Here is a 25,244-nt window from a genome sequence, read left to right as displayed (position 1 = left end):
TTTTCAACTCTTGCTCCACATATTTCAAATACTGTAAAAACATATTTAAATTCTATGTTCAAATGTCAAACAATTTTTAATATTTAATTTAATAACAAGTGTTTCACTATTCTTTATAAATTTTTTATATATAAATTTAATTATATTGCATTAGAGATTCATATTACTAATTTACTCGTACTTATCATTTAAAATTATGTTAGTTTTTAATATCTTATGTAGTTATGATAAGAATTTTATTTCGTAAAAAAATATTTTTTGTTAAAACAAAATAAATAAATAAATAAAATATATTTCATCTATACTGAATAAACTTGGAATAGTAATTGCATATAGATTTAAGATAACATAGAATTAGAAAAAAGAAGGAAAAGATTAGAGAAGCCCAGGAAAGAGAAATTAATAGCAAAGAAGAAAAACCAAAAATGGATTCACAGATTAGAATATATCTATAATAAAATAATATCTCATACAACTAGTACCAGTTGCACCTCATACATAGTAAAAATTTTCTTTCCATTAACTACTCAAATGTTTGTCATGTTACAAATAACATGAACTATGAAGAATAATCAGCCAAGTGTTTAAATGGGCTACATTAAAAAAAAATGGAACCCCCAACTAAGGTATTGGTGAATCCCTGCATCCGATAATATAAATCTACATTTCACCCTTCTTGTGTACATGGCGCAGATGGAATTCAGCAAAGACAGGGCAGCTTTTATACATGAATCGATTATTAATTTACGTACCACATTCTAATGTACCAGCCCCGAGGCTACGAAGGTCTTTAGGGGCTCAGAAATGCACCTCATCCTGAACTTCAACAGCCGCCTCCACGCGATATCCTGTTTCTCAACAATCATGCAGTGTGGAGAAGTATTTCTCAAAGCATGTCACAGAACTGCACGGTAATCTTTTCTTCTAATAGCTATTATCTTACCACCACCATGACTTTATATAATACTTGATATTTCACTCTCATGAGATGGTTCTAAGCATTCCCACGGATTAGAGTAGAAATAATCCTCTTCTTTAGGCCGGTCAGGAATAACCAACCTCTTAGTAGGGTTTCCCATACGTTCAGTGTGAGCTTCCTTAACAGCAGCAGAAAACTCATTCCACGTAAACGATCCAGCATTATACTGGTCAATCAAATCTACGAGGAGCTTTCTGTCCAGCAAAACCGTTTTCTTGAATCCAAGATGTCTGCATAGAATGGGAGACTTTTACATAGAAGTCCTTAATCAAAAGCTACTTATAAAGTACATTGTTTACTACAGAAGCTAAAATTGAAATGAGACTATTAACCGGTAGAATGTTTCACAATAATATGCATCTTTAGTGAGAAGCTACTTATGAACCATGCAAACCCTATTAATTTCTTCCACGGCTCCTAATAGGTTGCATAAATAGACAAACTTATCGGCAGAAAGTACCTGCGATGTCCTTCGACAACTTTAGCCATGTTTCCATCATATGTTGGAACAAAGATATCACTCTCCAGTGAAACAAGATAATCTAGTGCTGCCATCTGTGAAGAGTGATTTTGAAAGAATCTAAGCTCAGAAGGCTCTAGTAGTGTCTCCTTCCTCACCTGCTCATAACAAGAACCAGCACAAAAGGCGAGAGTCAGCCAATCCAGGAAAACATATACCAAAGCTTAAAGGAAAACTTAAAGCTTTCTGGCTACCAAATTTGGATAAGCTGCCGCAAGACTCGCCATTCTCCTTGTCCCACCATAAATCTCCCCAGCAGCAATATAGACTTGGATGCTAGAATCAATGTCTAATGCCCTTAAAGTAAGAGCAGTCTCCTCAGGTGTCAAAGGACAGAGACCATCTCTCCTTTTCAATTCAGAGTTAATGATTTTTTCTTTCCACCACGGATAAGCGTATCTGTAAAAGGATTAGGTCAGACAAAGAAAGAGGGATACCTTAAGGCCACCGCTGACTACAAGATATTACATCACCTCATTCTCGTCAACTCTTCAACCTCCTCCTTGTTGCAGCCCTGATTACAGCCAGAGAAAGCTAACATATCCATTTCATACCTCAGGTGCAGCACCATAAAACGACCCTTTTGCCTGAGAAGTCGAATAACCTTTTTACCCAACTCTTCTATCTGAGGGGTAAATTTCAAGGCACTAAAATTGACTCGGCATCGCAGTTTCTGAATTTCAAAAGGCTGACCGTTATTGGCAAGCCGAGCATCAGTTCTGTTCAAGTGAACGACTTTATATTTCCGAATCAATGGAAGGACCTGTATTCAGTAAATCTGACAGTCATTACCAGGAAAGAGGCTGCAAGTATCACGTACGAACACATTGTGCCATGAAAGAACAAACCTGATCTTGATAGTAAGAAATATCAGACCAACTAATAGGAGGCATGGTATAAATCATTCCTAGCACTACTCTCCTCTTCAGTCTTGGGGGTAGCTCTTTCAATATTCGAACTTCATCCCTTAAGGATGTTATAAAATGATCAACATCAAATATGTCTTGAAATTCACTGCAACTCAAGATTGAATTTTTAAATTGTATGACACACCATCATACTTTTTCTAAAGAAGCTAGTGATTCATAAGACCACAAAATAAAAATAAAAATACAAGATACTCAAGGACACAAACCTCGGATCAGCCCAAAAGGAAGTTTTATCCAGCTCAGGCACTATAAGAGTCACATTCAAATATCTTGCTATAGCAACCATATCACATATCTGGAACAACAAAAAAGGCAAAGAAAAAGGGGAAAAGTCAAATTCAGAATGGTGTAATCTTGTCTTATTACATCCACATGAGAGAGCAAACTGATATAATCTAAAGTAACTCACGGCTGCTCGCATTTGATTAAGACCTCCATTACATGAAACCATGAGATAACCATTATTCTGGTAAACCCCTGATTTCAAAAATAATCATCAGAATGGTCAGTCTCGCTAACTGCTTGGATTAGAAGTCACAACCATATATCCATGAAAAATATGCGACAGAGCACAAAATCAAAACATATGCACAGTGAAGGAAATTGCCCAACAATTTTTTCGTCCGAATAGAATAACTGCTGACAGCAACTTGATATGTACCTCTTTTAGTTACTCCACTAAGATATCCTAGCAATATACTCAAACATCTTAATCACATGTTTCAAAATTCTATATAATCAGCACATGCCACAAAACTGAAGAAAGATCTCTTCATTGACAAGTCCTCCTTCAACAATGTGCATACATAACATTAATCTATATACATCAATAGTTTCATATATTTTCTCTTAGGAAAAAGCAGTATTCTCTTTACTATAACACAATTTCCATGGTTGTTTCCCTTTTGTTTCAAAGATACTACTATATCATTACCATACCAAATTATTTGTACAAGTAGAATAGTAAAAAAAAGATAAAATCTATTGATAGTAATGAAAAGGGAAAGAAACAAAACTGCTCACTCTTTGGTGGAAGTGATTTAACAAGAAATGATGAAGCAGACTCCTGAGAAAAGCAACAAGGCCATCCTTTGAAAGCACTAGGCCCCAAAAGTTCCCCTAATGTCGTCAATTGTACTAAGCAAGTCCACAATAGAACCATTGTTGTAGCCCTTATTATCCATAGCTTCAATCTGGACCGCGGGAAAATTATGCAACTCTTCAGTTTCTCCACACGACCATCTCCTAAAGCTGTCCCTTTTAGCCCCAATTCCCACTTCCTTCTTCTCCTTTCCCTCTCTTCCATTACTCCCTCTATTCTGCACATATCCCTACCATACACTCTAATTGCAACATCCACTATGTAATGTAGGATCCAGAAACTCGCCACTTGTGTTTGTACACTGTAACAAACGAATCACTAAGACTGACTTGAACACTAAGGTCAGTTGAAGTCCATTTTCTTTGATAATTCAACAAACACAGATATAAAACAGAATGACAGAGGGAAATGGTGAGATCTAAAAAAGGGATTTTGTAGGTGTAATCTTGAAACTCCGATGAGGATGAGAGTAGAAGAGAGAGAAAGAGACAGAGCGCGATAAGCACGCACCTACTGTATCGTAGGCTAGAGAGTAGTGTACCTAAATGTAGCTGATTATTTATCTCATGTGGACAAGTTCACATTTTTTAATGTTCTACCTATGCTTTTTTTGTGCTCCAGGCTCCAGCTGCACGTAGGGATGTACAAGTCAAATCGTAAAGTCAAATTGTATTGATGAATCGAATTAAATTATAAAAAATAATTTATGATTTGGTTTGATTGGTTTGATGTTGGAAAGAAAAAACGATCCATTCTTAATTTGATTTGATATTAAAAAAAAGTCAAATCAAATCGACATAATATAAATATATAATTTTATTTATTTATAGATAAAAAAATATTATTTATAATTTACTTTGTTAATATATATTTAGTTAGTTTATAGTTTTCAATGTTTATATATATTATTTCAAATTTGCGCTTGTAAAACTATGTAAATAGTTTATTTTGTACTAAGATCAAAGTTACAATAATATTGTTATAGTTTTCACATTCGAAGTTAGCAATTTACTTTATAAATATTACGTTTTGTATTCAGTTTGATTGTAGCTTTTAATCTTTATTAATTTAACATACTGAACATTTATATCTAAAAAAATATTTGTACTCATGTGGATTTTATCGTCTTTTTGATGATTGCTATTCATTTAACATTTTTTAAATTTAGCTTATCATACAGATAAGTGAAAATATATTTGATCTCTTTTTCAAACACAATATAGTTGTAAAAAATTGGAAAAAAAAATAAAGAATCAACTAAAGTCGAAACAAAAAAAAACTAACTTTATGTGATTTGATTTGGTTTTAAAATTTAAGAAACCTGCATAATTGTTTTAGATTTTTTTTTAATGAATAACCAAATCAAATCGACCCATGTACACCCCTAACTACATGGATTCATAGAGCTTAGCTTTGCAATTTAGAACTAATATACCTCTTGTTAGAAAAGTGATTCATATATAATTTTATTACGCTCTCCATTTCAAAAAGAGTGACATGGTTTGACTTGACACAAAGTTTTTGGAAATAAAGATGACATTTAAATCTCTTGGTTCTAAATTAAAGTTATGTCAAAATGTATTAAATTTTCCTTCAATCTTGTGGCTTTAAACATGTCACGTAGCAAACTGAAATTAAAATATTATCAAAAAAAGAAAGAGGTCATTATTTTTCAAACAAACTAAAAACAAAATGAGGTAATTCTTTTTTAAACGGAGGGAATATTATATAGATGACTTATATATATCTTTTTTCTCTAACGGAACAGGAAAAAAATAATTTCTATTTACTTTTTAAAAATATTATCCATATGGGATATATTTGATCCTCCTCACATGTCACGCCCCGATCTACCCCCGAGACGCGGACACGGAACCTAGGACCACAAGTGATCCCAAGCTAACCCTGCTGGCATGATCATGAACATACTAAAGATAATAAACTGATATGGAAGTTAAATCATAATTAAATATGAAAAGATGGGGAATATCCATATGCTAAAACACACACACACACACACACACACACACACACACACACACACACACACATATATATATATATATGAAAACTGATGAGTTTAATATAAAGGAAATATTAACTCAATACTAAGCTGAATTTAACTATGTCTGAAATAAGCCTCTAAACTGGACTAGAAATACTGGGACAAGCCCCCAGCTAAATCTAGCTAAAGACTGAAATGACACTCATGACTGTTGTCCTCGGAGAATGAGGACTCACAAATGAATTTGTTGAACTGGAGATCAAAAATCGATGTTTGCGTGATTTGGATGCTGAGAACCTGAACCTACATCATGAGAAGATGTAGCGCACGTATGCGTCAGTACTTGAAAGGCACCGAGCATGTAGGATAAAGTAAAGCTGAAATAAAATATAACTGAACAAGAATAAAAGCAAGTATAATAATCTAACATAATAAACTGAATTCTGAGCTAATTGGACGCAATGACCAATTCATAACATGCTGAAACTAAATATACTGATAAATGACCAATGCAGAGAGTCTGACTGATCTGTGGGAGCTACTAGTAATCAATAATAAAACCACATGAGCTAAATGTGGAGTCCGGTGTATATGCCCCGTCGAGAGGACCCAATATACCCTGTCAAAGGTATAAAGGCATGCTAGCGTGATCACTAAACTGATTATCCACAGAGGGGACTTACAACCTACTTGGCTAGTAGTTTTGGGACTATTGGGTACGCTAAACCCTAGTCCAACTCGGTATTATGCTACTCCCAATGAATTATGTAAATTTACTGATTATGTTTGTTTTTTTGTAAATACTGAATATCTCAAAACCGAACATGTAAACTGAGAATGCAACAATTAATCTGGTAATTATGCATTTATAAATGAGGCATGTATATCTGAAGTGTCTGAACTATCTGACCTAGCATGTGTAATTTAAGAACTAAAAGATTTTGAAATTCATGCAATAATCTGAGTAATATCTGATCTGGAACATATAACTAATTAATTCATGAAGTTCTGTTGAAGTTCTAGAAACCTTAGGTCTAAGCATGATATGGGAATTAAGAATCTGCCTGAAAACTAGGGACCCAATGGGTGAAAGGAACCCACTAGTGAAATTCCACATGCCTGGTGATGAAATCAACGGAAAAATACTTATGTTTCGGGCTGGAACTGCTGCAACTTGTTGCGTTCTTGAACTAGGGTTCTTGAGCTTTTTCTTCTTTCTTGCTTCTAATTTTCTAAATTTTGATTTAATGATTTGACCTAGATATGTTTTAGTTATGTTTCTAGGTTTAAACTGACTAAAATATGATGATTTAGGATCAAAACGATGTAACTTAAGGTTTTAATTTTGATTTAGTTTTTTTTTAATTGGAGTAAGTGGGAAAGGTCCAAAAGACCCATGTGAAAGTTGTTGTCAGACCAAACGATGGCCAGGACTGACGGTTGGTCGTCTGACCGATGCCTCGTCGTTGGGTCCATCGACTGGTCCTGTTCGACAGGCCTTTACTAAAATGGGCATAACTTTTTACTCAAAGGTCTTATTTTAGCAAGGTCGGTGCTATGGAAAGCTAATTCAATTATCTATCTGTTGGTAGGTTATGGGACACCTAATTCATTTTGTGCTAAGGGTTATGACCATCCGAAGTTGATCCAACTGCATTTCCCCTTAACTGTCTGCAAATTTTCCACCTACGGACCGTACTGGTCATCCGTAGCTCTTGTCTGAGCGTGGGTGAATGGGGGTCTCGATCGGCGGTCACGGACTACGGACCATCATCGGACCTACGGACCGTCAGTCCGTCCGTCGATCAAGACTTAGCTAATTTTTTGCCGGTTGAGTTTTTGAGATTTTTGATCCCATCGACGGTTGTGCAGGACAGATTGTCGATGCCACCGTTGGTTGCACTTGCAAATTTTTCTGAAAAAAAATGATTTTTGTTCTATTTTTTGTACGGGGTGTTACATCACATGTATTTATTTTTACTTTTTTTCTCAACGACTAATTTATACTCCCTCCATTTAAAAAAGGATTGTCTAATTTGACTTGGAACGAAGTTTAAGAAAAGAAAGAAGACCTTTTAATCTTGTAATTCTAAATTAAAGTTATGTTAAACCTACCAAAATGCCCTTTAATTTTGTGCTCTTAAACATGACAAGTGGAAAGTTAAAATTAAAGTGTCGTCAAAAAAGGAAACAGGTCATTCTTTTTAAAATAGACTAAAAATAAAATAGGGTCATTCTTTTTTAAACGGAGGGACTATTTATTATTTTGATGGTCAAATTTATTTATGTTTCACTAATTTTCTTACAAAATATTTTATAGATGTCCATTTTTCCCTTTTACAAATACAAAAACTAAATTACAATATAGCACAAAAAATTAATTTAAATTTTTTTTCTTTACACTAAAGATTGAAAGAAGAAGAAAAGTAAGAAATTGGATAAATGATAATCAAAGAAGCCAAAAAATAATTTTGTGTGAAAGGAATTATAATATACCTTAAACTTTGTTAGAAAGATTATATATACAACCTTACATGAATTTTCTTTGAAATTTAAAGTAAAAGAAATAAATTTCAGACTAATTTCTTCACTTCCTTTAGATGAAGGGTATATGTGAGCTCTGTTTATAACGGTAAATGTATATGTAAGTCATTTGTACAAAAGTAAAAAGTATATATGATTCACTTTCATATCAAGAGGTATATGTTAGATCTAAATGACAAAATCAAGGTGTATATTAGGGTGACAATATGATAGATCTAAATTACTCCCCCTTGTTTTTTTTATATACTTACCAGTAGTAGACTATTGACATTCTTAACAACTTATGAACTATGTCTTTTATTTTAACAAACCGTACAGCAAATCAAATATACCGTATAGGGAACAATAGAACAAGAATAATAACGAAAAAAGATCATTATTTGCCCTTGTATTCTTTGAAAAGGGTCACCTATACCGTTAGTTATATTGTTATGATATATGTACCCTTTCATCCAACTTTATGACCATATTTACCCTCCATCCATCAAATCACCATATTCCCACATAAAATTACCTATGTGGCGCCTATGTGGATTTTACTTTTCATTAATTGAATCTAGTCTCTATTTTAATCATTTTTACCAGCCCACACAATTAAACTCGATACACTACAAGAATAAACATAAAAACAGGCCTCAAGCTCGATTAAACCCGACTCAACTTTTACACCTTGTTTGGATGGTTGTTGTCCATTGTATTATATTGTATAGTTAGTTTAAATATAATGTTTATTTTGACAGTTACTTAAATTCTATTATATTAAATCATTTAGATTCATCGTTAGGTAACAACGAAAATACTTATTTTGTGTAACGACTAATTTGGTGTGATCGCGTCGTCACCTTAATATCTTCTTTTCATTTTATCTTTATTTATTATTTATTAACTATATTTCATATTTTACCCTATCTTTTCATAGTATCTCTACCTTATATCCTACTTTATGTAACGACAGAGAACAATACAATACAATATGATGCATTATAAAACAATACATAACAAACATCCAAACAAATTGTTTCTTATTGTTGTCATTGTTGAGTGTCCATGGATTTGTGTAACAGAGCAGGATAGTTTATGGTTTCCATTTATGTTTTCTGGAGTCGGACCAATGAGTTGAACAGAGGAGTGATAGTTCAGAACATCTATTAATTGAATTGGAAAATATGACAGGATAAGAGAACATATAAGGTTATGTATATGAGAGCTCAGTGTTCACCGGACAATGGATCAAAATCACCTCCTATTGTCAAGCCCGATCGAGTTTGCTTAGAAGCTGATTTAAAGTTGTAAACTACCCAAATTAGTTACGTCCCTCTATACCCCTCTCTATTTATCAACATCATCATTCCCAACTATTGGTTGCATTCGGATTTAGCCATCAAGTAGTTCCTCCGTGATAAAACATTCTTTTCACTGCCCATATTCATCTTTATCCTACTACTATAGACTTTGAATTGTATACTCTCTAATTGCCCAAGTTTTCCCATCATTTTATCAACCCAAAACTATTGGGTTCAAAAGTATCAGGAAAGCTTACAATTGTAAATCAAGACTGTAACATCTCGAATTCAAGACATTAAAAGGATGCAAGTAGGAAACTCAAAGGCCAAAAACTAGACCATGAAACCCTCCATAGAGTCCAGACGAACTATGAAGGGGCCCAAAGTCTGTGAATTAGCACCGTGATAAGTCCCCTTGACATGCCTTGTAGGAGTCCCTCCCACAGAGGCCTCGACGACTCGTGATGCGTTTGACGGGTCGTCACTTGCATCATCAAGAAAGGTCACCAAGAGGGGGGTTTTCCTAGCCACTATCCAAAGGGATACATATGGAAAAATGATTTGTGGTACACTTGACGGGCCGTTAGGGCCGCCGTTCCAGTGGAACTTTAAGGCCCTCGGCCAAGGTCCTTTTCACGACCTAGTTAATGGGTCGTGGTGCCTCTGATGGTCCGTGAAGGGTACCATCAAGTGTGTTTGTCAACTTTTAGGTCATGGGCTTTTGGGTCTTTTTCTAATTATTATAATTTAATACCATGTCATTTTACACTTTATCCCATATGTTTTTTTTGGAAAAGGAAAATATTGTTTTTAATGTTTTTCTGACTTTTTTAGAGTCGCCACTTAATTTTTGAGAAAAGTCAAGAAAACTATTGTTTTCAAAAGACTTAAACATAAAAATAATTTTGAAAACTTTAAAGGGGGTTCGGGGATTCATATTAACATCTCAGGAAGGTTTTGAAAGCACCTAAGACTTCCGCTTACTTGCGGTTATCCAATAACTAATCAATTTGGTTAAAGTGATCTTTAAAAAGTTTTTAAGTTATAACATATTTGAAGTTATTTATGAAAAGAAGTATTAATTTTAATAACCAAGTAAGATTTGGTTTGATAGTTTATTTGATTTTTTAGAATCCCTTTGAAATTAATTTTAAGTCCATAAAACATTTATAGCGTTTGCGGGGAATTTGGAGTTTTCGAACCTTAAACTAATGACAAGAAAACAGATAAGTAATTAAAAGCATATAAAGTGAGAAAGAGAGAGAGAGATTTGGGTTCAAATCCGGGTTCTGTTCGCTTTGACCGGAAATTTGAACCCACCTGTTTTGGGTTTTTAACCCATTTATTTTGTCCTGTCCTAAACTAAACATACAATATAATAAATAATATATATACGGAAAGTAAAGACGACAAAGGCTTAGGCCCAAAGATAAAAAAATACAATTATAAAAGAAATGAAATAAAATAGGCCTCGTGGCCGGCTTCTTCATCTCTTCTATAGTTCTATCCTTTACTTCGGGACATGTACATCAATTTGGGCCAGTTGACTGGAATAAAATGGAACTGGGAGCAGATTTCACATGTCAAACAAAATAAAAAGACATTAATACGATATGAGGAAAATTTTAATACATTAAAAATCACAGTAACCAATAACTTGGCGTGTCCATATGCGAACAAACAAACACACAAATACTTAGAGTTTGAAGAGGTTCCAAAACCTTCTCATATTATTCGAATGAAAGTAAATAGAAAACAAAAAAAAATTCTATATGATTGATACCAAACAAGCAGTGGATCACTGGGAAGTAGGACTATTCTAATTAAAAGAAGGAGAATTGAGAGAATGAACAATTTTCAAAGTCAAAAGGAGTTCTATTTAAACAACCTTTTAGCAAACAGATAAAATTTCATGCATGATGGGAATCTGGTGGGTGGGGAAGTGCATGTGGAAGTAATTAATTTCTAACATTGAATGAGTGGGCAGGGAGGCACAATTTAATTTTGCTCATGAATTAGTATTCATAAAGCACAATAACGAAAGGAGGAATAGAAAATAAAAGAAAGACATAACATAATTAAATACTCCCAACTCAAAAAAGTAGCGCAGACAAACTAAGGACGGGCGGGGAATGCCTGGCTTTTGTTGGACACTCAGACTTGAGCACACCAAACCACTCCCTACAATAAACTTGAACTAGCATAAAATCTTTTGTCACTAACTCTTAAAGCGTAGGATATAGAAAATCGACCCAGAATATTTAAAACCAACATTATGAGTAGACGAGAAAGTAAAAAAAAGAATGATTGTGGGTCTCGAAAACCCAACACACGATCCCGAGTGTTGACACCTTAATTCTTTTGTACGAGTAGGGGTAAAGTAATGAAAGATATGGAATCAAATATTAAGCGGTGAAACAAATTTGTCGACATTAACGAAAACAAGGCTTCAAACAAAATAACAGGAAAGTAGTAGCAAAATATCCAAAACTTTTAACTTGATATTGCACGAGCTCAAAGGACAACCATAACATAAACACATCAAAACAACATCAATCTTAACAACACAAAAACAAACCAGCAAACACAATCTGGAAGCCTTCAAACATCTTGTTATACGCTTGAGTAGACGGAAATACATAAAAAAAAGGGACTACACAAATGAGAAAAAAGACTTTCATTATGTCACAAGACAACCACAGTAGAGCTAAACTTTATTGATTTAGATGTTCTAATGATTTAAATATAGAAACCAGTTCAAGGAGAAATGATTTAATTGAACAGGCCATATTGATACGCTCAAACTTACTTCTCAAATAAGAAGTAAAGCGGTCGTGTCAAGTAAATAACCCAACTAGTGAGGTTGGGATCATTCCCACGAGGAAAATAGTTTAGACTTAACTGCAATCTATTATTACTATTGTTCAGTCAATTACTTCCTTGGAAAGCAAAAATGATAAAAGGGGGGTTTTCTATTTCTGAATAAATGAAAATAACTAGCAAAATTAAAGGAGACACTTAACAGCTTTGAATGTTGGAGTTTAATCAATTAATAAAAGTAACTAGGGTTTACGTGTTCCCCACAGGTTCATAACTTGATAATTCTAACTATAACAATTCTTTCCTAGTATCTTGCACGCAAAGTGATAAATTATATATTTCTAAATCGTTGGTCCGGCATCTAGAAAATTTCACTCCGCAGCTTGGTCCGGCTACGTGTGTTGCTATACTAACCCTTACCATTACCTCATATTAAGCATCATATTTGATATTTGACTAAGTTATTACCTCGTACCAACCAATACTAGCCTATTAGATAGTATACACTAAATCTATGTTAATAATTCTTTTCCTATTATCTACCTCCTTGGTCCGGCAAGTAGCATTAAGGCGAGTTCTAACGTAGGCCATCCGTTAAAAAGACTTCTAAGCGAAAGAATTATCAATACATGCGAAACACTATTCTAGAATTGTTATTTTAGTTAGTTTTTACTTCATTATTCGCCTATGGTTCCCACAACCCTAGTTATGGAGTTTAGTTACCCATAGTCATAATCACAATATTCAAATATATGATATAAGAATTCATGTACTTACTTCAATGAGAAAGAGTAAAATCCGAAAGTTCGCTTGATTAATCAACAAAAATCACCAACAATCAATTACAAGAGTCTCAAAATATCCAAGAGTCTCACAAAGGGTCTAAAAAACAATCAAGAGTCTAACAATGATCAAGGTTCTAATAAATAATCCAGAGTCTAACCTCAAAAACGAGGTTTTTTGAATGATTTATAAAAAATAAAAACCTAATTAAATAAGGACTCTATTTGCTGGAAATCTGTTAAAACGCGGCTGGATCGACGGACCTCGTGACGGATTGTCGTGGTCACGACGGACCGTCATAGACTCCGTCATCCCATACTTGTGCAATTTCTTCTGCTGCTCTCTTCATTACCCTCGACGGCAGGTATGACGGATCGTCATAGGCACAACGGTCCGTCGGGGGTCTCCGTTCCAAAACACTTTAACTCTTGGAATTCGGGTACTGGGACTACTTCTCTGAACTTCATGACGAACCTGCAGGACGGACCGTCATGGTTACAACGGTCCGTCACGCACTTCGTAGCCCCACACTTGGTCAGACTTCCCCATCTTCCTTCAGCAGCTGCACTACGATGCCACCTACGGACCGTCACGAGCATGACGGACCGTCACAAACTCCGTAGGTGGTCTCTTCTGCATTTCTTCGCTCAAAAACCTCCGCATTCATCTTTGGACAGATTTCCTGCAAATAAGGAGAAACTTATATAAAAATTATCATGAAAAGGCTTTTGGACACACTAAACTTAAGGAAAAAGTATTAATAATACCGTAAAACCACGGTATATCAACACCCTCAACTTAAATTCGTTGTTTGTCCTCAAGCGACGCACTATGACTCAATACAAAATCCTTGTACAATACTATCCATGTTCTATCCTTCGGAATCATTTGGCTATAAATCGCGATCAATCTCATCATATTTATGCATGCTATCACTATTAGGCTTGAATTATGTGGAATCAGACCATGACACAGACTAACCATGCACTTACACCTATCCTCTTCAATTTCTCACCGAGGTGCTAATATTTCCGGTATTGCAACTAGTGTCCTCACTTCAAAACAAAATCCTCATTTTTCACACAATGATTCCAGTTTGAGTATTAGGATTACATTTCAACACTCACTCTCAGAACAAATTCACACTCATTCATACACATCGCCATAAGCTTGCCCTTATTTTCACTGCTTTAAGTTCGCTATACAACTCTTAGGATCATGATAGGACTTTCCTGGCTTGTAACATAGGCTCAGGGTCAGGTAAGTGTGGCAGCGGAACCGGTACCTACCGGTTTCCGGTCCGGTCCGTCCCGGTCCGGTTCGATACCGGTTCGGTACCGGTTAGTACCGGTTAGGACCGAAAATTTCCGAAACAGGAACCGGGACGGAATGAGGTAAATTCCGGAATTTACCGGTTCCGGTAATTTACCGGTCCGGTCCGGTCCGGTCCGATCGGTCCGTTTGAATTTTTTTTAATGAAGCCGTTACTAGCCGTTGGGTAACGACTAGTGGGCCCCCCCAACGGCTAGTTGAAGAGAAATTCATCCAATAGGGCCCCTACCCCACCCCTAACTTTTTTAATACCCTAAAGTTTTAAAAATTACACTTTAACCCATTTTTTAACTTATAAATACCCCTAAATTTCATTCTTTTAAATCACAATATCATCTATTCATCTTCTACTCTCTCAACTCTCTACTCTCTATCTCTAATCTCTAATTCTATAATATATAATATCTTAAATTCCGGTGTTGCCTTACTTGGTCTTTGGAAATTAGATTTGGAGCTTCAAAATTCAATTTTCAACTTTCCACGTTCGGCTTTCGGCGGTCATAAACGTCTACTTTTTTAAGTAGACGTTCGGTACATTCGTTCTAACTTTTATTTTACGTTTCATTTATATTTAAATAATTATTTATTTATTTGTGATTTATTATTTGCATAATTGCATAACATTTTTCGTATTATATTTAATCTCACGTTTAATTTTTTAATATGGATTTCGGCAAAAATATTGTTCAAAAAGGAAAGGGGAAAAAAGTGCATTAGAGCGTGTAAGAAATATTTGTAACTTTACATCCTCCGATAATACAAAAACCGGCAGTTCTTCTAAATCAAAAACTAAAAAATCTACTATATTAAGAATAAATACGGATGATTATACACATGTTGATGATACGGTTTTTAATATTGATAGTAATTCAGGATTAGATCCTTATCATGAACATTTACAACGTCGCTTTGGTAATTTTGATGAGGATTTGCCTAGTGATAATGATAATGATAATGATATTGATAATTATACTGATACGCCTACTTTTGATGATGATGATGATGAAACTCAGCCACCTACGGCTACTACTACTCCTAGTCCCGCTCCCTTTCGTTGTCCTGCCCCAGTTCCCCCAGTACATCCTAGGCCTAAGGTAGAACGTGTTAAAAAATCGGTTGTTTGGCAATTTATGACACAAAACGAAGATAAAACACAAGCTATTTGTAATAAATGTAAACATATATTAAATCATAAAACTGTGGGCAAATCTGGCGGGACGGGACATTTGAGTAGTCATTTAATATCTTGTTGTAAGAATGAATTTTTGCATGCTAAAGCGGTAGCGGAAGCTAAAAAAAAGGTACCCCCTTCCTGAAAATGTAGGAGTAGGCGGCTCTAAAATGGTACAGACACAATTAAATCCGTCTAATGTTTCTGGCTCTAGTTTACTACCTTCATATAGTAGAGAAAAAGATCTTGAAGAACTAGCTAAAATGATATGTGTTATGGGTTTGCCATTTAGTTTTGCTGAAAATCCCGGTTTTATACATTATATTCAAATTGTATATAATCCAAATTTTAAAGGTTTTGCTAGAAATACAATAAAAAAGGCTGTATTTGATTATCATGCACAACATTTTCAATATCTTCGTTGTTTATTTTATTATAATACTTGTAAAATAGCTATTACTTCTGATATGGGTCGTAGTGTAAATGGTAACGATTATTTGACTGTTACTGCACATTGGATTGATGAAAATTGGTATATGCAAAAAAGAATTTTAGGTTATAAATGTTGTCAAATGCAAAAAACCGGTAGTTATATTGCTCAAACTATTTTAGATATTTTACAAAGTTATGGAATATGTGATAAAATAAGTAGTATAACCTTAGATAATGCTTCAAGTAATAATTCTGCTGTTCAATATTTAAAAACTACACTTTGTCCTTTCTATGGTGATAATTATCATATTAGGTGTACTGCACATATATATAATTTGATGGTTAGAGATGGTGTAAATATGTATGATAACGGATGTACGAAAGTTGAAAATGCATGTCATTTTATATTTAAATGTCAAGTTAAGTCTCGACGTAAAGATTTTCAAAATCGCTGTTTTGAAAATAATCTTCCACCTGGAAAAATTCCAAAAACAGTGGCTACTAGATGGAATACTTTATATGAAATGCTTGTAGTCGCTTATGAATATCGAATACCCTTACAAATGGTTTGGAATGCTCATAATTCTGATATGACATATAGACTAGATGATAATGATTGACGTGATATAAATGAACTTATAGATTTCCTAAAAGTTTTTTACTTAACTATAAAAAGAATTTCTGTACTTTATAGTCCATCAATTTGTACTGTTTTGCTTGATATTTGTATGATTTCTTCTAAATTATATAAATTTTAAAAAAAACCAAGATTTCAACAAACCATTGAAAAAATGATTATAAAATTTAAAAAATATTCTATTCCTATTCCTCAAATTTATTTAACTGCATGTTTGTTACACCCTAAGTATAAAGATTTCGGTTCATCAAGAATGGTTGAAAAAATATATTTTAACTTAGATATTAATGATGAATTAGAAGAAATTCCTAGCTGTCAACAAGTTAAAGATAGCATAAAAATTGAAGCAAGAAAATTGTATGATTTATATAATGCTAATAAAAATTTATCAAGTGAAAATGAACCTGAAAGCTCTAGGGTTAGATTTGATGAAAATAATATTGATAATTATTTAGAGGATTATCTTGAACTTTCTCACGATAATAGAAATGATTTTGATGCATATATTAATCAAATTACAGAACCTATTTAAGATGTTCTCAAATGGTTGAGAGATCGCGCCAAAGGATTTCCAAAACTAGTACCGATGGTTCGAGATATATTAGCAATGCAAGCGTCGTCGGTAGCTTCGGAAGGCGTCTTTAGTGCAGCAAGGTTTCAACTTGGAGAACATAGGCATTCACTAGCAGCCGACAGCTTGGAGATATCGGTATTATTTCGAGATTGGATTAATGCCGAGAGAAGAAATTTGGGTCATGAACCACTACCGACCAAATTTCAAGATGACGTTGATGAAGTAATGCAGGATTATAGTGACGACGGGATTGAAGCAATGGAAGATCTTTCTATTCAACCTATTCCCGAACATGTTACTAAAGAAATGTTGAATGATTTACGAAGGGATTTATATGGTGGCACCAACTATTAGTAAAAGTATGATAATTAGAGATTTAATTCAAACTAATATTTTTGTAAATGTAATTGTAATATCAAATATATATTAATAAAAATATAGGCTATTCGCCTTAATTTGTTTTTTAATATTGTTGTATTAAATTTAATTTTTAATATAGTCAATTTTAAATTTTATAACTTTAAAGTTTAAATTCAAAAATTTCAAAGTTTAAGAGTTTGAAATTTAAATTCTATAACTTTAAAATTTGAATTTAAAATTTTCAAACTTAAAAGTTTGAATTTAAAGTTTGAAAATTTAAATTTGAAACTTTAAAATTTTGAAAATTTTAAATTAAAACTTTAAAGTTTATAACTTTAAAGTTTGAAATTTAAATTTAACTTTAAAATTTGAATTTAAATTTTTCAAACTTTAAAGTTTGAATTTAAAGTTTGAAAATTTAAATTTATAACTTTAAAGTTTGAAATTTAAATTTTTAAATTGCTTAATTATTATAATAAAAATTAAATTCAATTAAAATATTTTTTTTTAAATACCGGTTCGTCCCGGTCCGCCGGTCCGGTCCGGTATACTACCGGTTTACTTACGGACTGGGACGGAACATTAATAAATTTACCGGTTTCCCAGACCGGTCCGGTTCCGGTTCTGGAACATTACCGGTACACAAAGTACCGGTTCCGGTAATTACCGGTCCGGTTCTCCCGGTTCCGGTACCACTGCCAGCCATAGGGTCAGGTAGGGTATATTTAGGTATACTTTAGTGACTTTTTTCCCTCCTTGACATATCGTCTAAACATACCATTTTCTATCATTTTATTTTGCCCAGTTTCTCATATTCTTTCACCTCGCTATTTTCCCTTCTTTCTTCATTTGTGTAAGTGACTCTCTTCTTTTCTTGCTTGTATTTCTTGTACATTTTATTTTATTTTTATTTTATTTTTTTTACTTTTCTTTCAACTAATTCTTTAGACACTTTACTTTTGTTCTTTCTCTCTCTTTGTTCTTTCAACCCTACTTCCCATAGCATTCCTCATAATAGCCACCCTCAACTCATGGCTTTGCCATGAGTCAAGTACACAATACCCAAAGTTGGGTCAGGGCCATAAAAATGGTTGTTTACTGCATTATCCACCCTCAACTTATGCTTTTGGCATAAGCTGAGGTGCACATGTCCAAGGAGGGACCAGGGCCAACACATTATTCTCAGAAAATATCAGTTAGGGTGAAAAAGAAAGGTCTAGTTTAAGCTCAAATCATTTGGATCAAAGAAGGATAAATTTTATTTGGTTTTCTTTTATTTAGGCTAAACAATGGGCTATATTGAATAAGGGCCTAGATCCTTTCCTAATTGTCTATTACAGCCAGGGGCGGACCCACATGGTGTCCGCCGGGTGCTCGAGCACCCATTAACTTCGTTACAAAATATATATATCTATGTAGAAATCGATAGATATTTGCATAAAATTAACATAGAGCACCCAATGAATAAATCATATAGTTGGCCCAATGGTTCTAGGATGGGTACTTAAAACTCTTTTAGTGTTGTTGTACCAAGGTTCGAATCTCATTGTTAACACATATTTTTTACAGAGCACCCACAACCTTAAAATCCTTGATCCGCCACTGATTACAACTTACTTTTAGCAGGACTAACCAGGCAAGTTCTAGCTCAGTACAAATAGTGGACTATCCAAATCTTCCTCACACTCACTTGACACCTCATTACTGTACAAGATTATCAGACACCTAGTTCGACTTTTAGACTTAGGGTCATGCAGTGGTGTACCTCTATGTCATGCTTAGAGCTACACATATATCAATTACTATGCCTAGTCATGCATCATTTTCCATTTTATCAGGATATCATTTTAGCCATCATGCTTCAGAATTAAACTATGTACACAAGATATAGACATGGTTGTTCAACAGAAAAAGTAATCAGTCTCTTGGGGAAAAAGAACACAGGCAAGAAAACCCCAAAAGAGGATAGTGAATTGGGCTACTCAGACTTCACCCTATCACTCACTTTCCATTTACCCCACCCCCAACAAAAAGACATGCAATTGTCCCCAATGCATAAAAAAAATTGAAATACAAGAGTGGTAGGTGAAGCAAACCTGGGGCGCAAAGCGCCGACGAGCAGCAAGCTGGTGGTTCCGTTTTCCGGGAACCCACTTCCTCTTTAATCTGGACACCCTCAGTAGTGTCCTCAGCATCAACAGCACTATCAGCAGTGCCTCCCGTCTGGAGCTAGACACCCCAGCTGCTAACTCTACTGCTCTCGACTGACGCGCCTCCTTATCAGCAAGCGAGGCTCTCCTCGCAGCCTCCATCTCACGGCGCTACTTCTTCCGTGCTCGCGCCTCATCCTCCTCTCGACCCCTACGCCTCTTGGCAAGCTCTCGAGGGAGAGGTGGTGGAATCTCTGATGTGGCGAATAGGGCCGCCATCACTGTGTCTTCAGCAGGCTCTGCAGAAGGGGCCTCAGACTCAGGCACCTTAGCCTCTAAGATCATATCAATATCTGTGCGAACACTGTCGACCGCAGCCTGAAGGGTCGACACATCCACCGGAGGGGCTGGACGGGCTAGCACCCGCAACTCAAAAGCGTCGAAGCGCTGATGAATCTCAGCGATCTTCCGCTCTGTTTGCTGGACCATTCTCCGCTCCAATCGCTCTTCTGCCTCAGCAATAGACTTTTGCATCCAAGGCTGGATGTGATGCAGAAGTGTAGCCATCTGTGCCTCTAATTTCTTGACCCTAGCAAGCGGGACCAGAGCGGAGAAAGGGGCTGAGCGAGAGGAGCTCGGGGCAGTGCTACTACCCGGGATAGACTCGACCAGGGTAGTGTCAGTGGAAGCTGCCTGTGTAGCAGTGCGGGCCTGTGCTACCGTATCAGCCAGATTGTCACCAAGTGGAGGCAACTCTGGACGGGGCCCTCTGCGTGGAGCCAACTCATTGGCCTCATCCCTGATGATGCCGATATCAACAGTGCTCAACGGGGTCTTGAGCTGATCAACGTGTCATATAGGCACACCTGCGGACCTGCATAGAGAAAATATCATGTACGGGAAAGGGTAAGTAGTTGTGACCTTAAAAGCCCTCTCGTGCATGACCGCCTGTAGAAGCCACGCAAAATCCACCTCAAACCCGTCTATCATCGCCGCCATCAGTACTGCTCGATCCCATGTGACTATATTATCAGCGCCTGTGGGGGAAGGCAGTGGCGAACAATCAACCACAAAAACTTCGCCGTGAAGGTTAGGTTAGCCTTCTTAATGGCTCCCTTCGGCTTGGTCACCCAGTCAGCACCCTCTCCATCAACGGACAAGTGCAGGGCCATCCACCTCTTGGTGGTCTCTCTCAGCGATGGCTCACACAGAAATTGGCCATCTTTGACAATCTGCCATCGGTAGTCAAACTCGGCAGTGAGAGGGGTCCGATTAGCATCAACATTCTCGCCGTATAGAAACCGGCGGATGGCAGGCAGGGAGATATCAACCTGAACGCCACGTACTCGGACCTGCTCTAGAGGGGCCTGTTTGGCGGGGGCAGCTCGCCTATCAATCTGTGATCGGAGAGTCGCTACGTAGGAGGCGAGAACTCTCGGACCAACTCTTCACTATAACATCCCAACGGACGTGCTGTCCACTCCAGTCGATGTCGGGTGAAGAATTGGGGATCTCGGGCATCGTCGGGAGACTTCCCGTAAGGACCGCCACTCCAATGTAAGTGTACGAGTCATGAATCCTTTGTCATTCAGGAACTTTGCATCGGAATAGACTGAATACTGCCCGTCAACACACCACCGGTTGGGCTGGTCAGTAACCGGGTTGAGCGCACGAGCTGGTGAACCGGGTGTGGATTTCGAACTGTCAGCCTCATCAGACGAGGCAGACTCTGCAATGGTGGCGGGTGCGGGAACCTCAGCAGATCCGGAGGCTTCCTCCGACCACGAAACTCCTAAGGAGCCAGACACTCCTTCTTCATTAGTAGATGACCCAGAAGGTGTGCCGGTCAGTGTGCGCTCCTCATAAGACTGGGAGGCAGTGACTACGCCGGACACCACCTATTTGGGTGTGGCTCTGGCAGCACGTACAGCTCGGGATGGGGTGGAAGTGCCTGGGGGCACGTACTCGGGGTCACGCTCATCATAAGAGCCAATGACCAGGCGGGCAGACGGGGCGACAGACTTTGATCGCCCGCGTGCGTAGACTCGATCTTGTTTTGGTGCCATAATAGATAGTACCTGTAAAGAATCAATATTAGTACTGAAAGGAGCAGACAATACTAGCAAAACCACACAAAATAAATTAAAGATTTAAGATGTAATGACATTTCTGTAGTAACAGTGAAACACGATGGGCCAGGTGACAGCTCGTCGTGAGTATGACAGACCGTCATGGGGTCCGTCGTGTCTTACTTAGACTTTGTTTATGTGGAGAACCCTGAAGGAGAATCTCTGGCAAGTATGAAGGTATATGCAGGACGGACCCTCACAGGTATGACGGTCTGTTGTAGCTGTCCGTCAGAGGACACTTGAAAAAAATATGGAGACCCTTAGTAGAGGGGTCTCTTACCATCATAACGGTCATGCAGGACGGACCGTCGAGGGTACGACGGTCCGTCATAGTTGTCCGTAAGAGGACACTTAGAAAAAGTATGGAGACCCTTAAGAGAGGGGTCTCTAACCGTCATAACGGTCATGCAGGACGGACCGTCGAGGGTATGACGGTCCGTCATAGTTGTCCGTAAGAGGACACTTAGAAAAAGTATGGAGACCCTTAAGAGAGGGGTCTCTGACCGTCATAACGGTTATGCTGGATGGACCGTCGTAAGTATGACGGTCCGTCGTAGATGTCCGTTGGAGGACACTTGAAAAAAAATATGGAGACCTTTAAGAGAGAGGTATCTGACCGTCATAACGGTTATGCAGGACGGACCGTCGTAAGTATCACGGTCCTTCGTAGATGTCCGCTGGAGTTGACTTGGAAAAAGTGAGAGACCCTTATGAACAGAGTCTCTGACAACCAGAACGGTTGTGCAGGACGGACCATCGTGGGAATGATGGTCCGTCACATGTTTCCGTTGGAGGACACTTGGAAAAAGTGAGAGACCCTTAGGAATAGGATCTCTGACAACCAGAACGGTTGTGCAGGACGGACCGTCGTGGGAACGATGGTCCGTCGCATGTGGCCGTTGGTGGACACTTAGAGAAAATAGGACAGTGGGGGTGTTAGGGCTGTTGGAACGGACCCAATGACGGTCCGTTGTAGGTACGACGGTCCGTCATCGGGGTCTCGTTTTGTAACTCAGTGACAGAACTGGGGATGCCCCATTCATCCCCTATGACCCAAATAGAATTGGTAGTGTTTTAACCTACATTTGTCTAACCCAAATACCTAGTAAACTAGCAATGCTAAAGCACCTATTTCTAGAGTTTTAACACGACAATTTCGAGAATTTTCAACCTAGGTCAGAAAGAATTTTATTAAAGAATGAACCTATCAAGAAGAACTAGACTAATACTAATTTATAAATAAAAATGCAATATAAATTAGTAGAAATTAGAGACACATACCTGAGAATTTGAGAAAAACAAGAGAGAAAGGTACTTGGTGATCAAGTAGAGACCCACAGCAGCAGCTCCGACTAGTAGATGATGAATTTTAGGAATTTGGAGAATTTTGGGAAAATGATTGGTTGTAAGGGAGAGGGGTTATGATCTTTGGAAGTTGAAACGGGAGGGAAATGGGAGAAAGAGTGAAGGAATGGGGTGAAATGAAGGGGTGGGGGTCTTAATTGTTGAATTTTTTAAAAAACCCCAGCCAGGTCGGGTCGGGTACGCTTCATTAATGAGGCGACGATTCCCCGACGACGGTCCGTCTCAGTTGTGACGGTACGTCGTTGGTTCCGTCGCGTGTACCCTAGTTTGAAAATAACAGAAAGACGTACCTGGCACGACGGATTCATGCGACAGTCCGTCACAGGCACAAAGGTCCGTCGATGTATTCGTCAGTGACTGCTGCAGAGTGATTTTCTGCAGAATTTCCTGGTGATGTGCCTGCAAATTTAAAACCCATTAGTAGAAAATGTTACCATTACTAGAAAAAAAAACTATAAGTATTGGGTTGCCTCCCAACAAGCGCCTGATTTAACGTCGCGGCACGACTGAGGACACTTGATTACTCAGACTTCATCAAGATGGTATGCCTCGATCACTTCATTCGCCGATTCAGCATGCCCGAGATAGATTTTTATGCGTTGTCCATTAACCTTGAACCGCACACCCTTCTTAGATTCCAACTCAATGGCTCCATGAGGGAATAGTTGGGTAACCAAGTAAGGACCAGTCCATTTGGACTTGAGCTTGACCGGAAACAAGCGCAACCTAGAATGGAATAAAAGCACCAAATCCCCGACCATAAACTCTCGTTTTTCAATTTTTTGGTCATGGATTCATCGAGTTCATTCAACCCAGTCAACCGTTGTTCTGCAGCTTCGCTCCAATCCATTTTCAACTTCTTCATAGCCCACATGGCTTTATGCTCTAACTCAACCGGAAGATGAAAAGCTTTCCCATATACAAGTTGGTATGGGGACATACCTATGGGAGTCTTATACGCTGTCCGGTGGGCCCAAAGAGCATCATCAAGTCTCGTTGACCAATCCGTTCTGCTAGCGTCACTGTTTTTGACAATATCTGTTTGATATCCCGATTCGACACTTCAACTTGCCCACTAGTTTGAGAGTGGTAAGGAGTGGACACATTATGACGAACCCCATATTTCTCCAATAACCCCTTGAACAATCTGTTGCAGAAGTGGGAGCCCCCATCACTAATAATTGCCCTTGGGGTGCCAAAACGAGAGAATATATTCTTTTTTAAGAATGCAGTGACACTCTTCCATTCATTGTTTGCGAGGGCGATGGCTTCGACCCATTTAGATACATAATCAACCTCTACTAGAATGTACTTCATTCCATCAGAACTCACAAAAGGGCCCATAAAGTCAATACCCCAAACATCAAATAACTCAATCACAAGAATGGGGTTTAGAGGGAGCTCTTGCTTTCTTGAAATGCCGCCATCTCGTTGGCATCGATCACATGCTTTAGCAAACTCATGATCATCTTGATGAAGAGTTGGCCAATAGTAACCACATTGTAATATCTTATGAGCGGTTCGGATACCGCTGTAATGTCCACCAACGGGTGAGGAATGTCATGCTTCCAACACACTCAACATCTCACATTCTGGGGCACAACGTCGAATAAGCCCGTCGGCACAACTCCAATATAAGTATGGTTCATCCCAAAAGAAATTCTTCACATCGTACATGAACTTTTTTCTTTGATGAAAGGACAAGTCCAATGGAACAATATCACTAGCCAGATAGTTTGCAAAATCTGCGAACCATGGAATCAAGTCTTGTGAAGCAGCCAATACATGCTCATCGGGGAAAGTATCATCAATGTCAGTCTTATCCCTTAACTCTCTCATAGCTTCATCCTCTAGACGGGACAAATGATCAGCAACTTGATTCTCAGTTCCTTTTCTATCCATCACTTCAAAGTCAAATTCTTGTAGCAGTAATACCCAACGAATCAACCTAGGTTTCGCATCCTTCTTTGCCATCAAATATCTCAATGTTGAGTGGTCAGTATGCACTATAACTTTAGTACCTAGCAAATAGGAGTGAAATTTTTCAATAGCAAAGACTACTGCAAGGAGTTCTTTATCAGGCACTGTGTAGTTCTTCTGAGCTTCATTTAGGGCTTTACTAGCGTAGT

At 37.3% G+C, this 25,244-nt stretch overlaps 1 protein-coding gene across 1 annotated transcript; it reads right to left on the bottom strand.

Moving 5' to 3' along the window:
• Nucleotides 1-430: 430 nt before the first annotated feature.
• LOC107007491 (rhamnogalacturonan I rhamnosyltransferase 1-like) lies at nt 431-4,078 on the bottom strand. The gene is made up of 8 exons (XM_015206131.2): nt 3,452-4,078; nt 2,838-2,905; nt 2,635-2,723; nt 2,348-2,513; nt 1,973-2,262; nt 1,694-1,898; nt 1,440-1,597; nt 431-1,209 (listed from the first exon to the last, which is right to left on the bottom strand). Exons 1-8 carry the CDS (start codon nt 3,753-3,755, stop codon nt 957-959), a joined length of 1,533 nt encoding a protein of 510 aa, XP_015061617.1. The 5' UTR covers nt 3,756-4,078; the 3' UTR covers nt 431-956.
• Nucleotides 4,079-25,244: the final 21,166 nt, after the last annotated feature.

Source organism: Solanum pennellii, chromosome 12 (genome assembly GCF_001406875.1).
Source record: "Solanum pennellii chromosome 12, SPENNV200".
NCBI classification, from domain to species: Eukaryota; Viridiplantae; Streptophyta; class Magnoliopsida; order Solanales; family Solanaceae; genus Solanum; species Solanum pennellii.
The sequence above is the reverse complement of the archived record's forward strand: the minus strand, read 5'-3'. Positions and strand labels throughout refer to the sequence as shown.

Bases quoted from the DNA above. Each gene is read 5' to 3' on its own strand.
- LOC107007491 (XM_015206131.2), bottom strand. From the start codon at position 3,755: ATGTGCAGAATAGAGGGAGTAATGGAAGAGAGGGAAAGGAGAAGAAGG. The intron at 1,899-1,972 runs GTGATGTAATAT...ATCCTTTTACAG, and splicing joins GAAGAGTTGACGAGAATGAG to ATACGCTTATCCGTGGTGGA. The intron at 1,210-1,439 runs GTACTTTCTGCC...CATTCTATGCAG, and splicing joins GTTGTCGAAGGACATCGCAG to ACATCTTGGATTCAAGAAAA.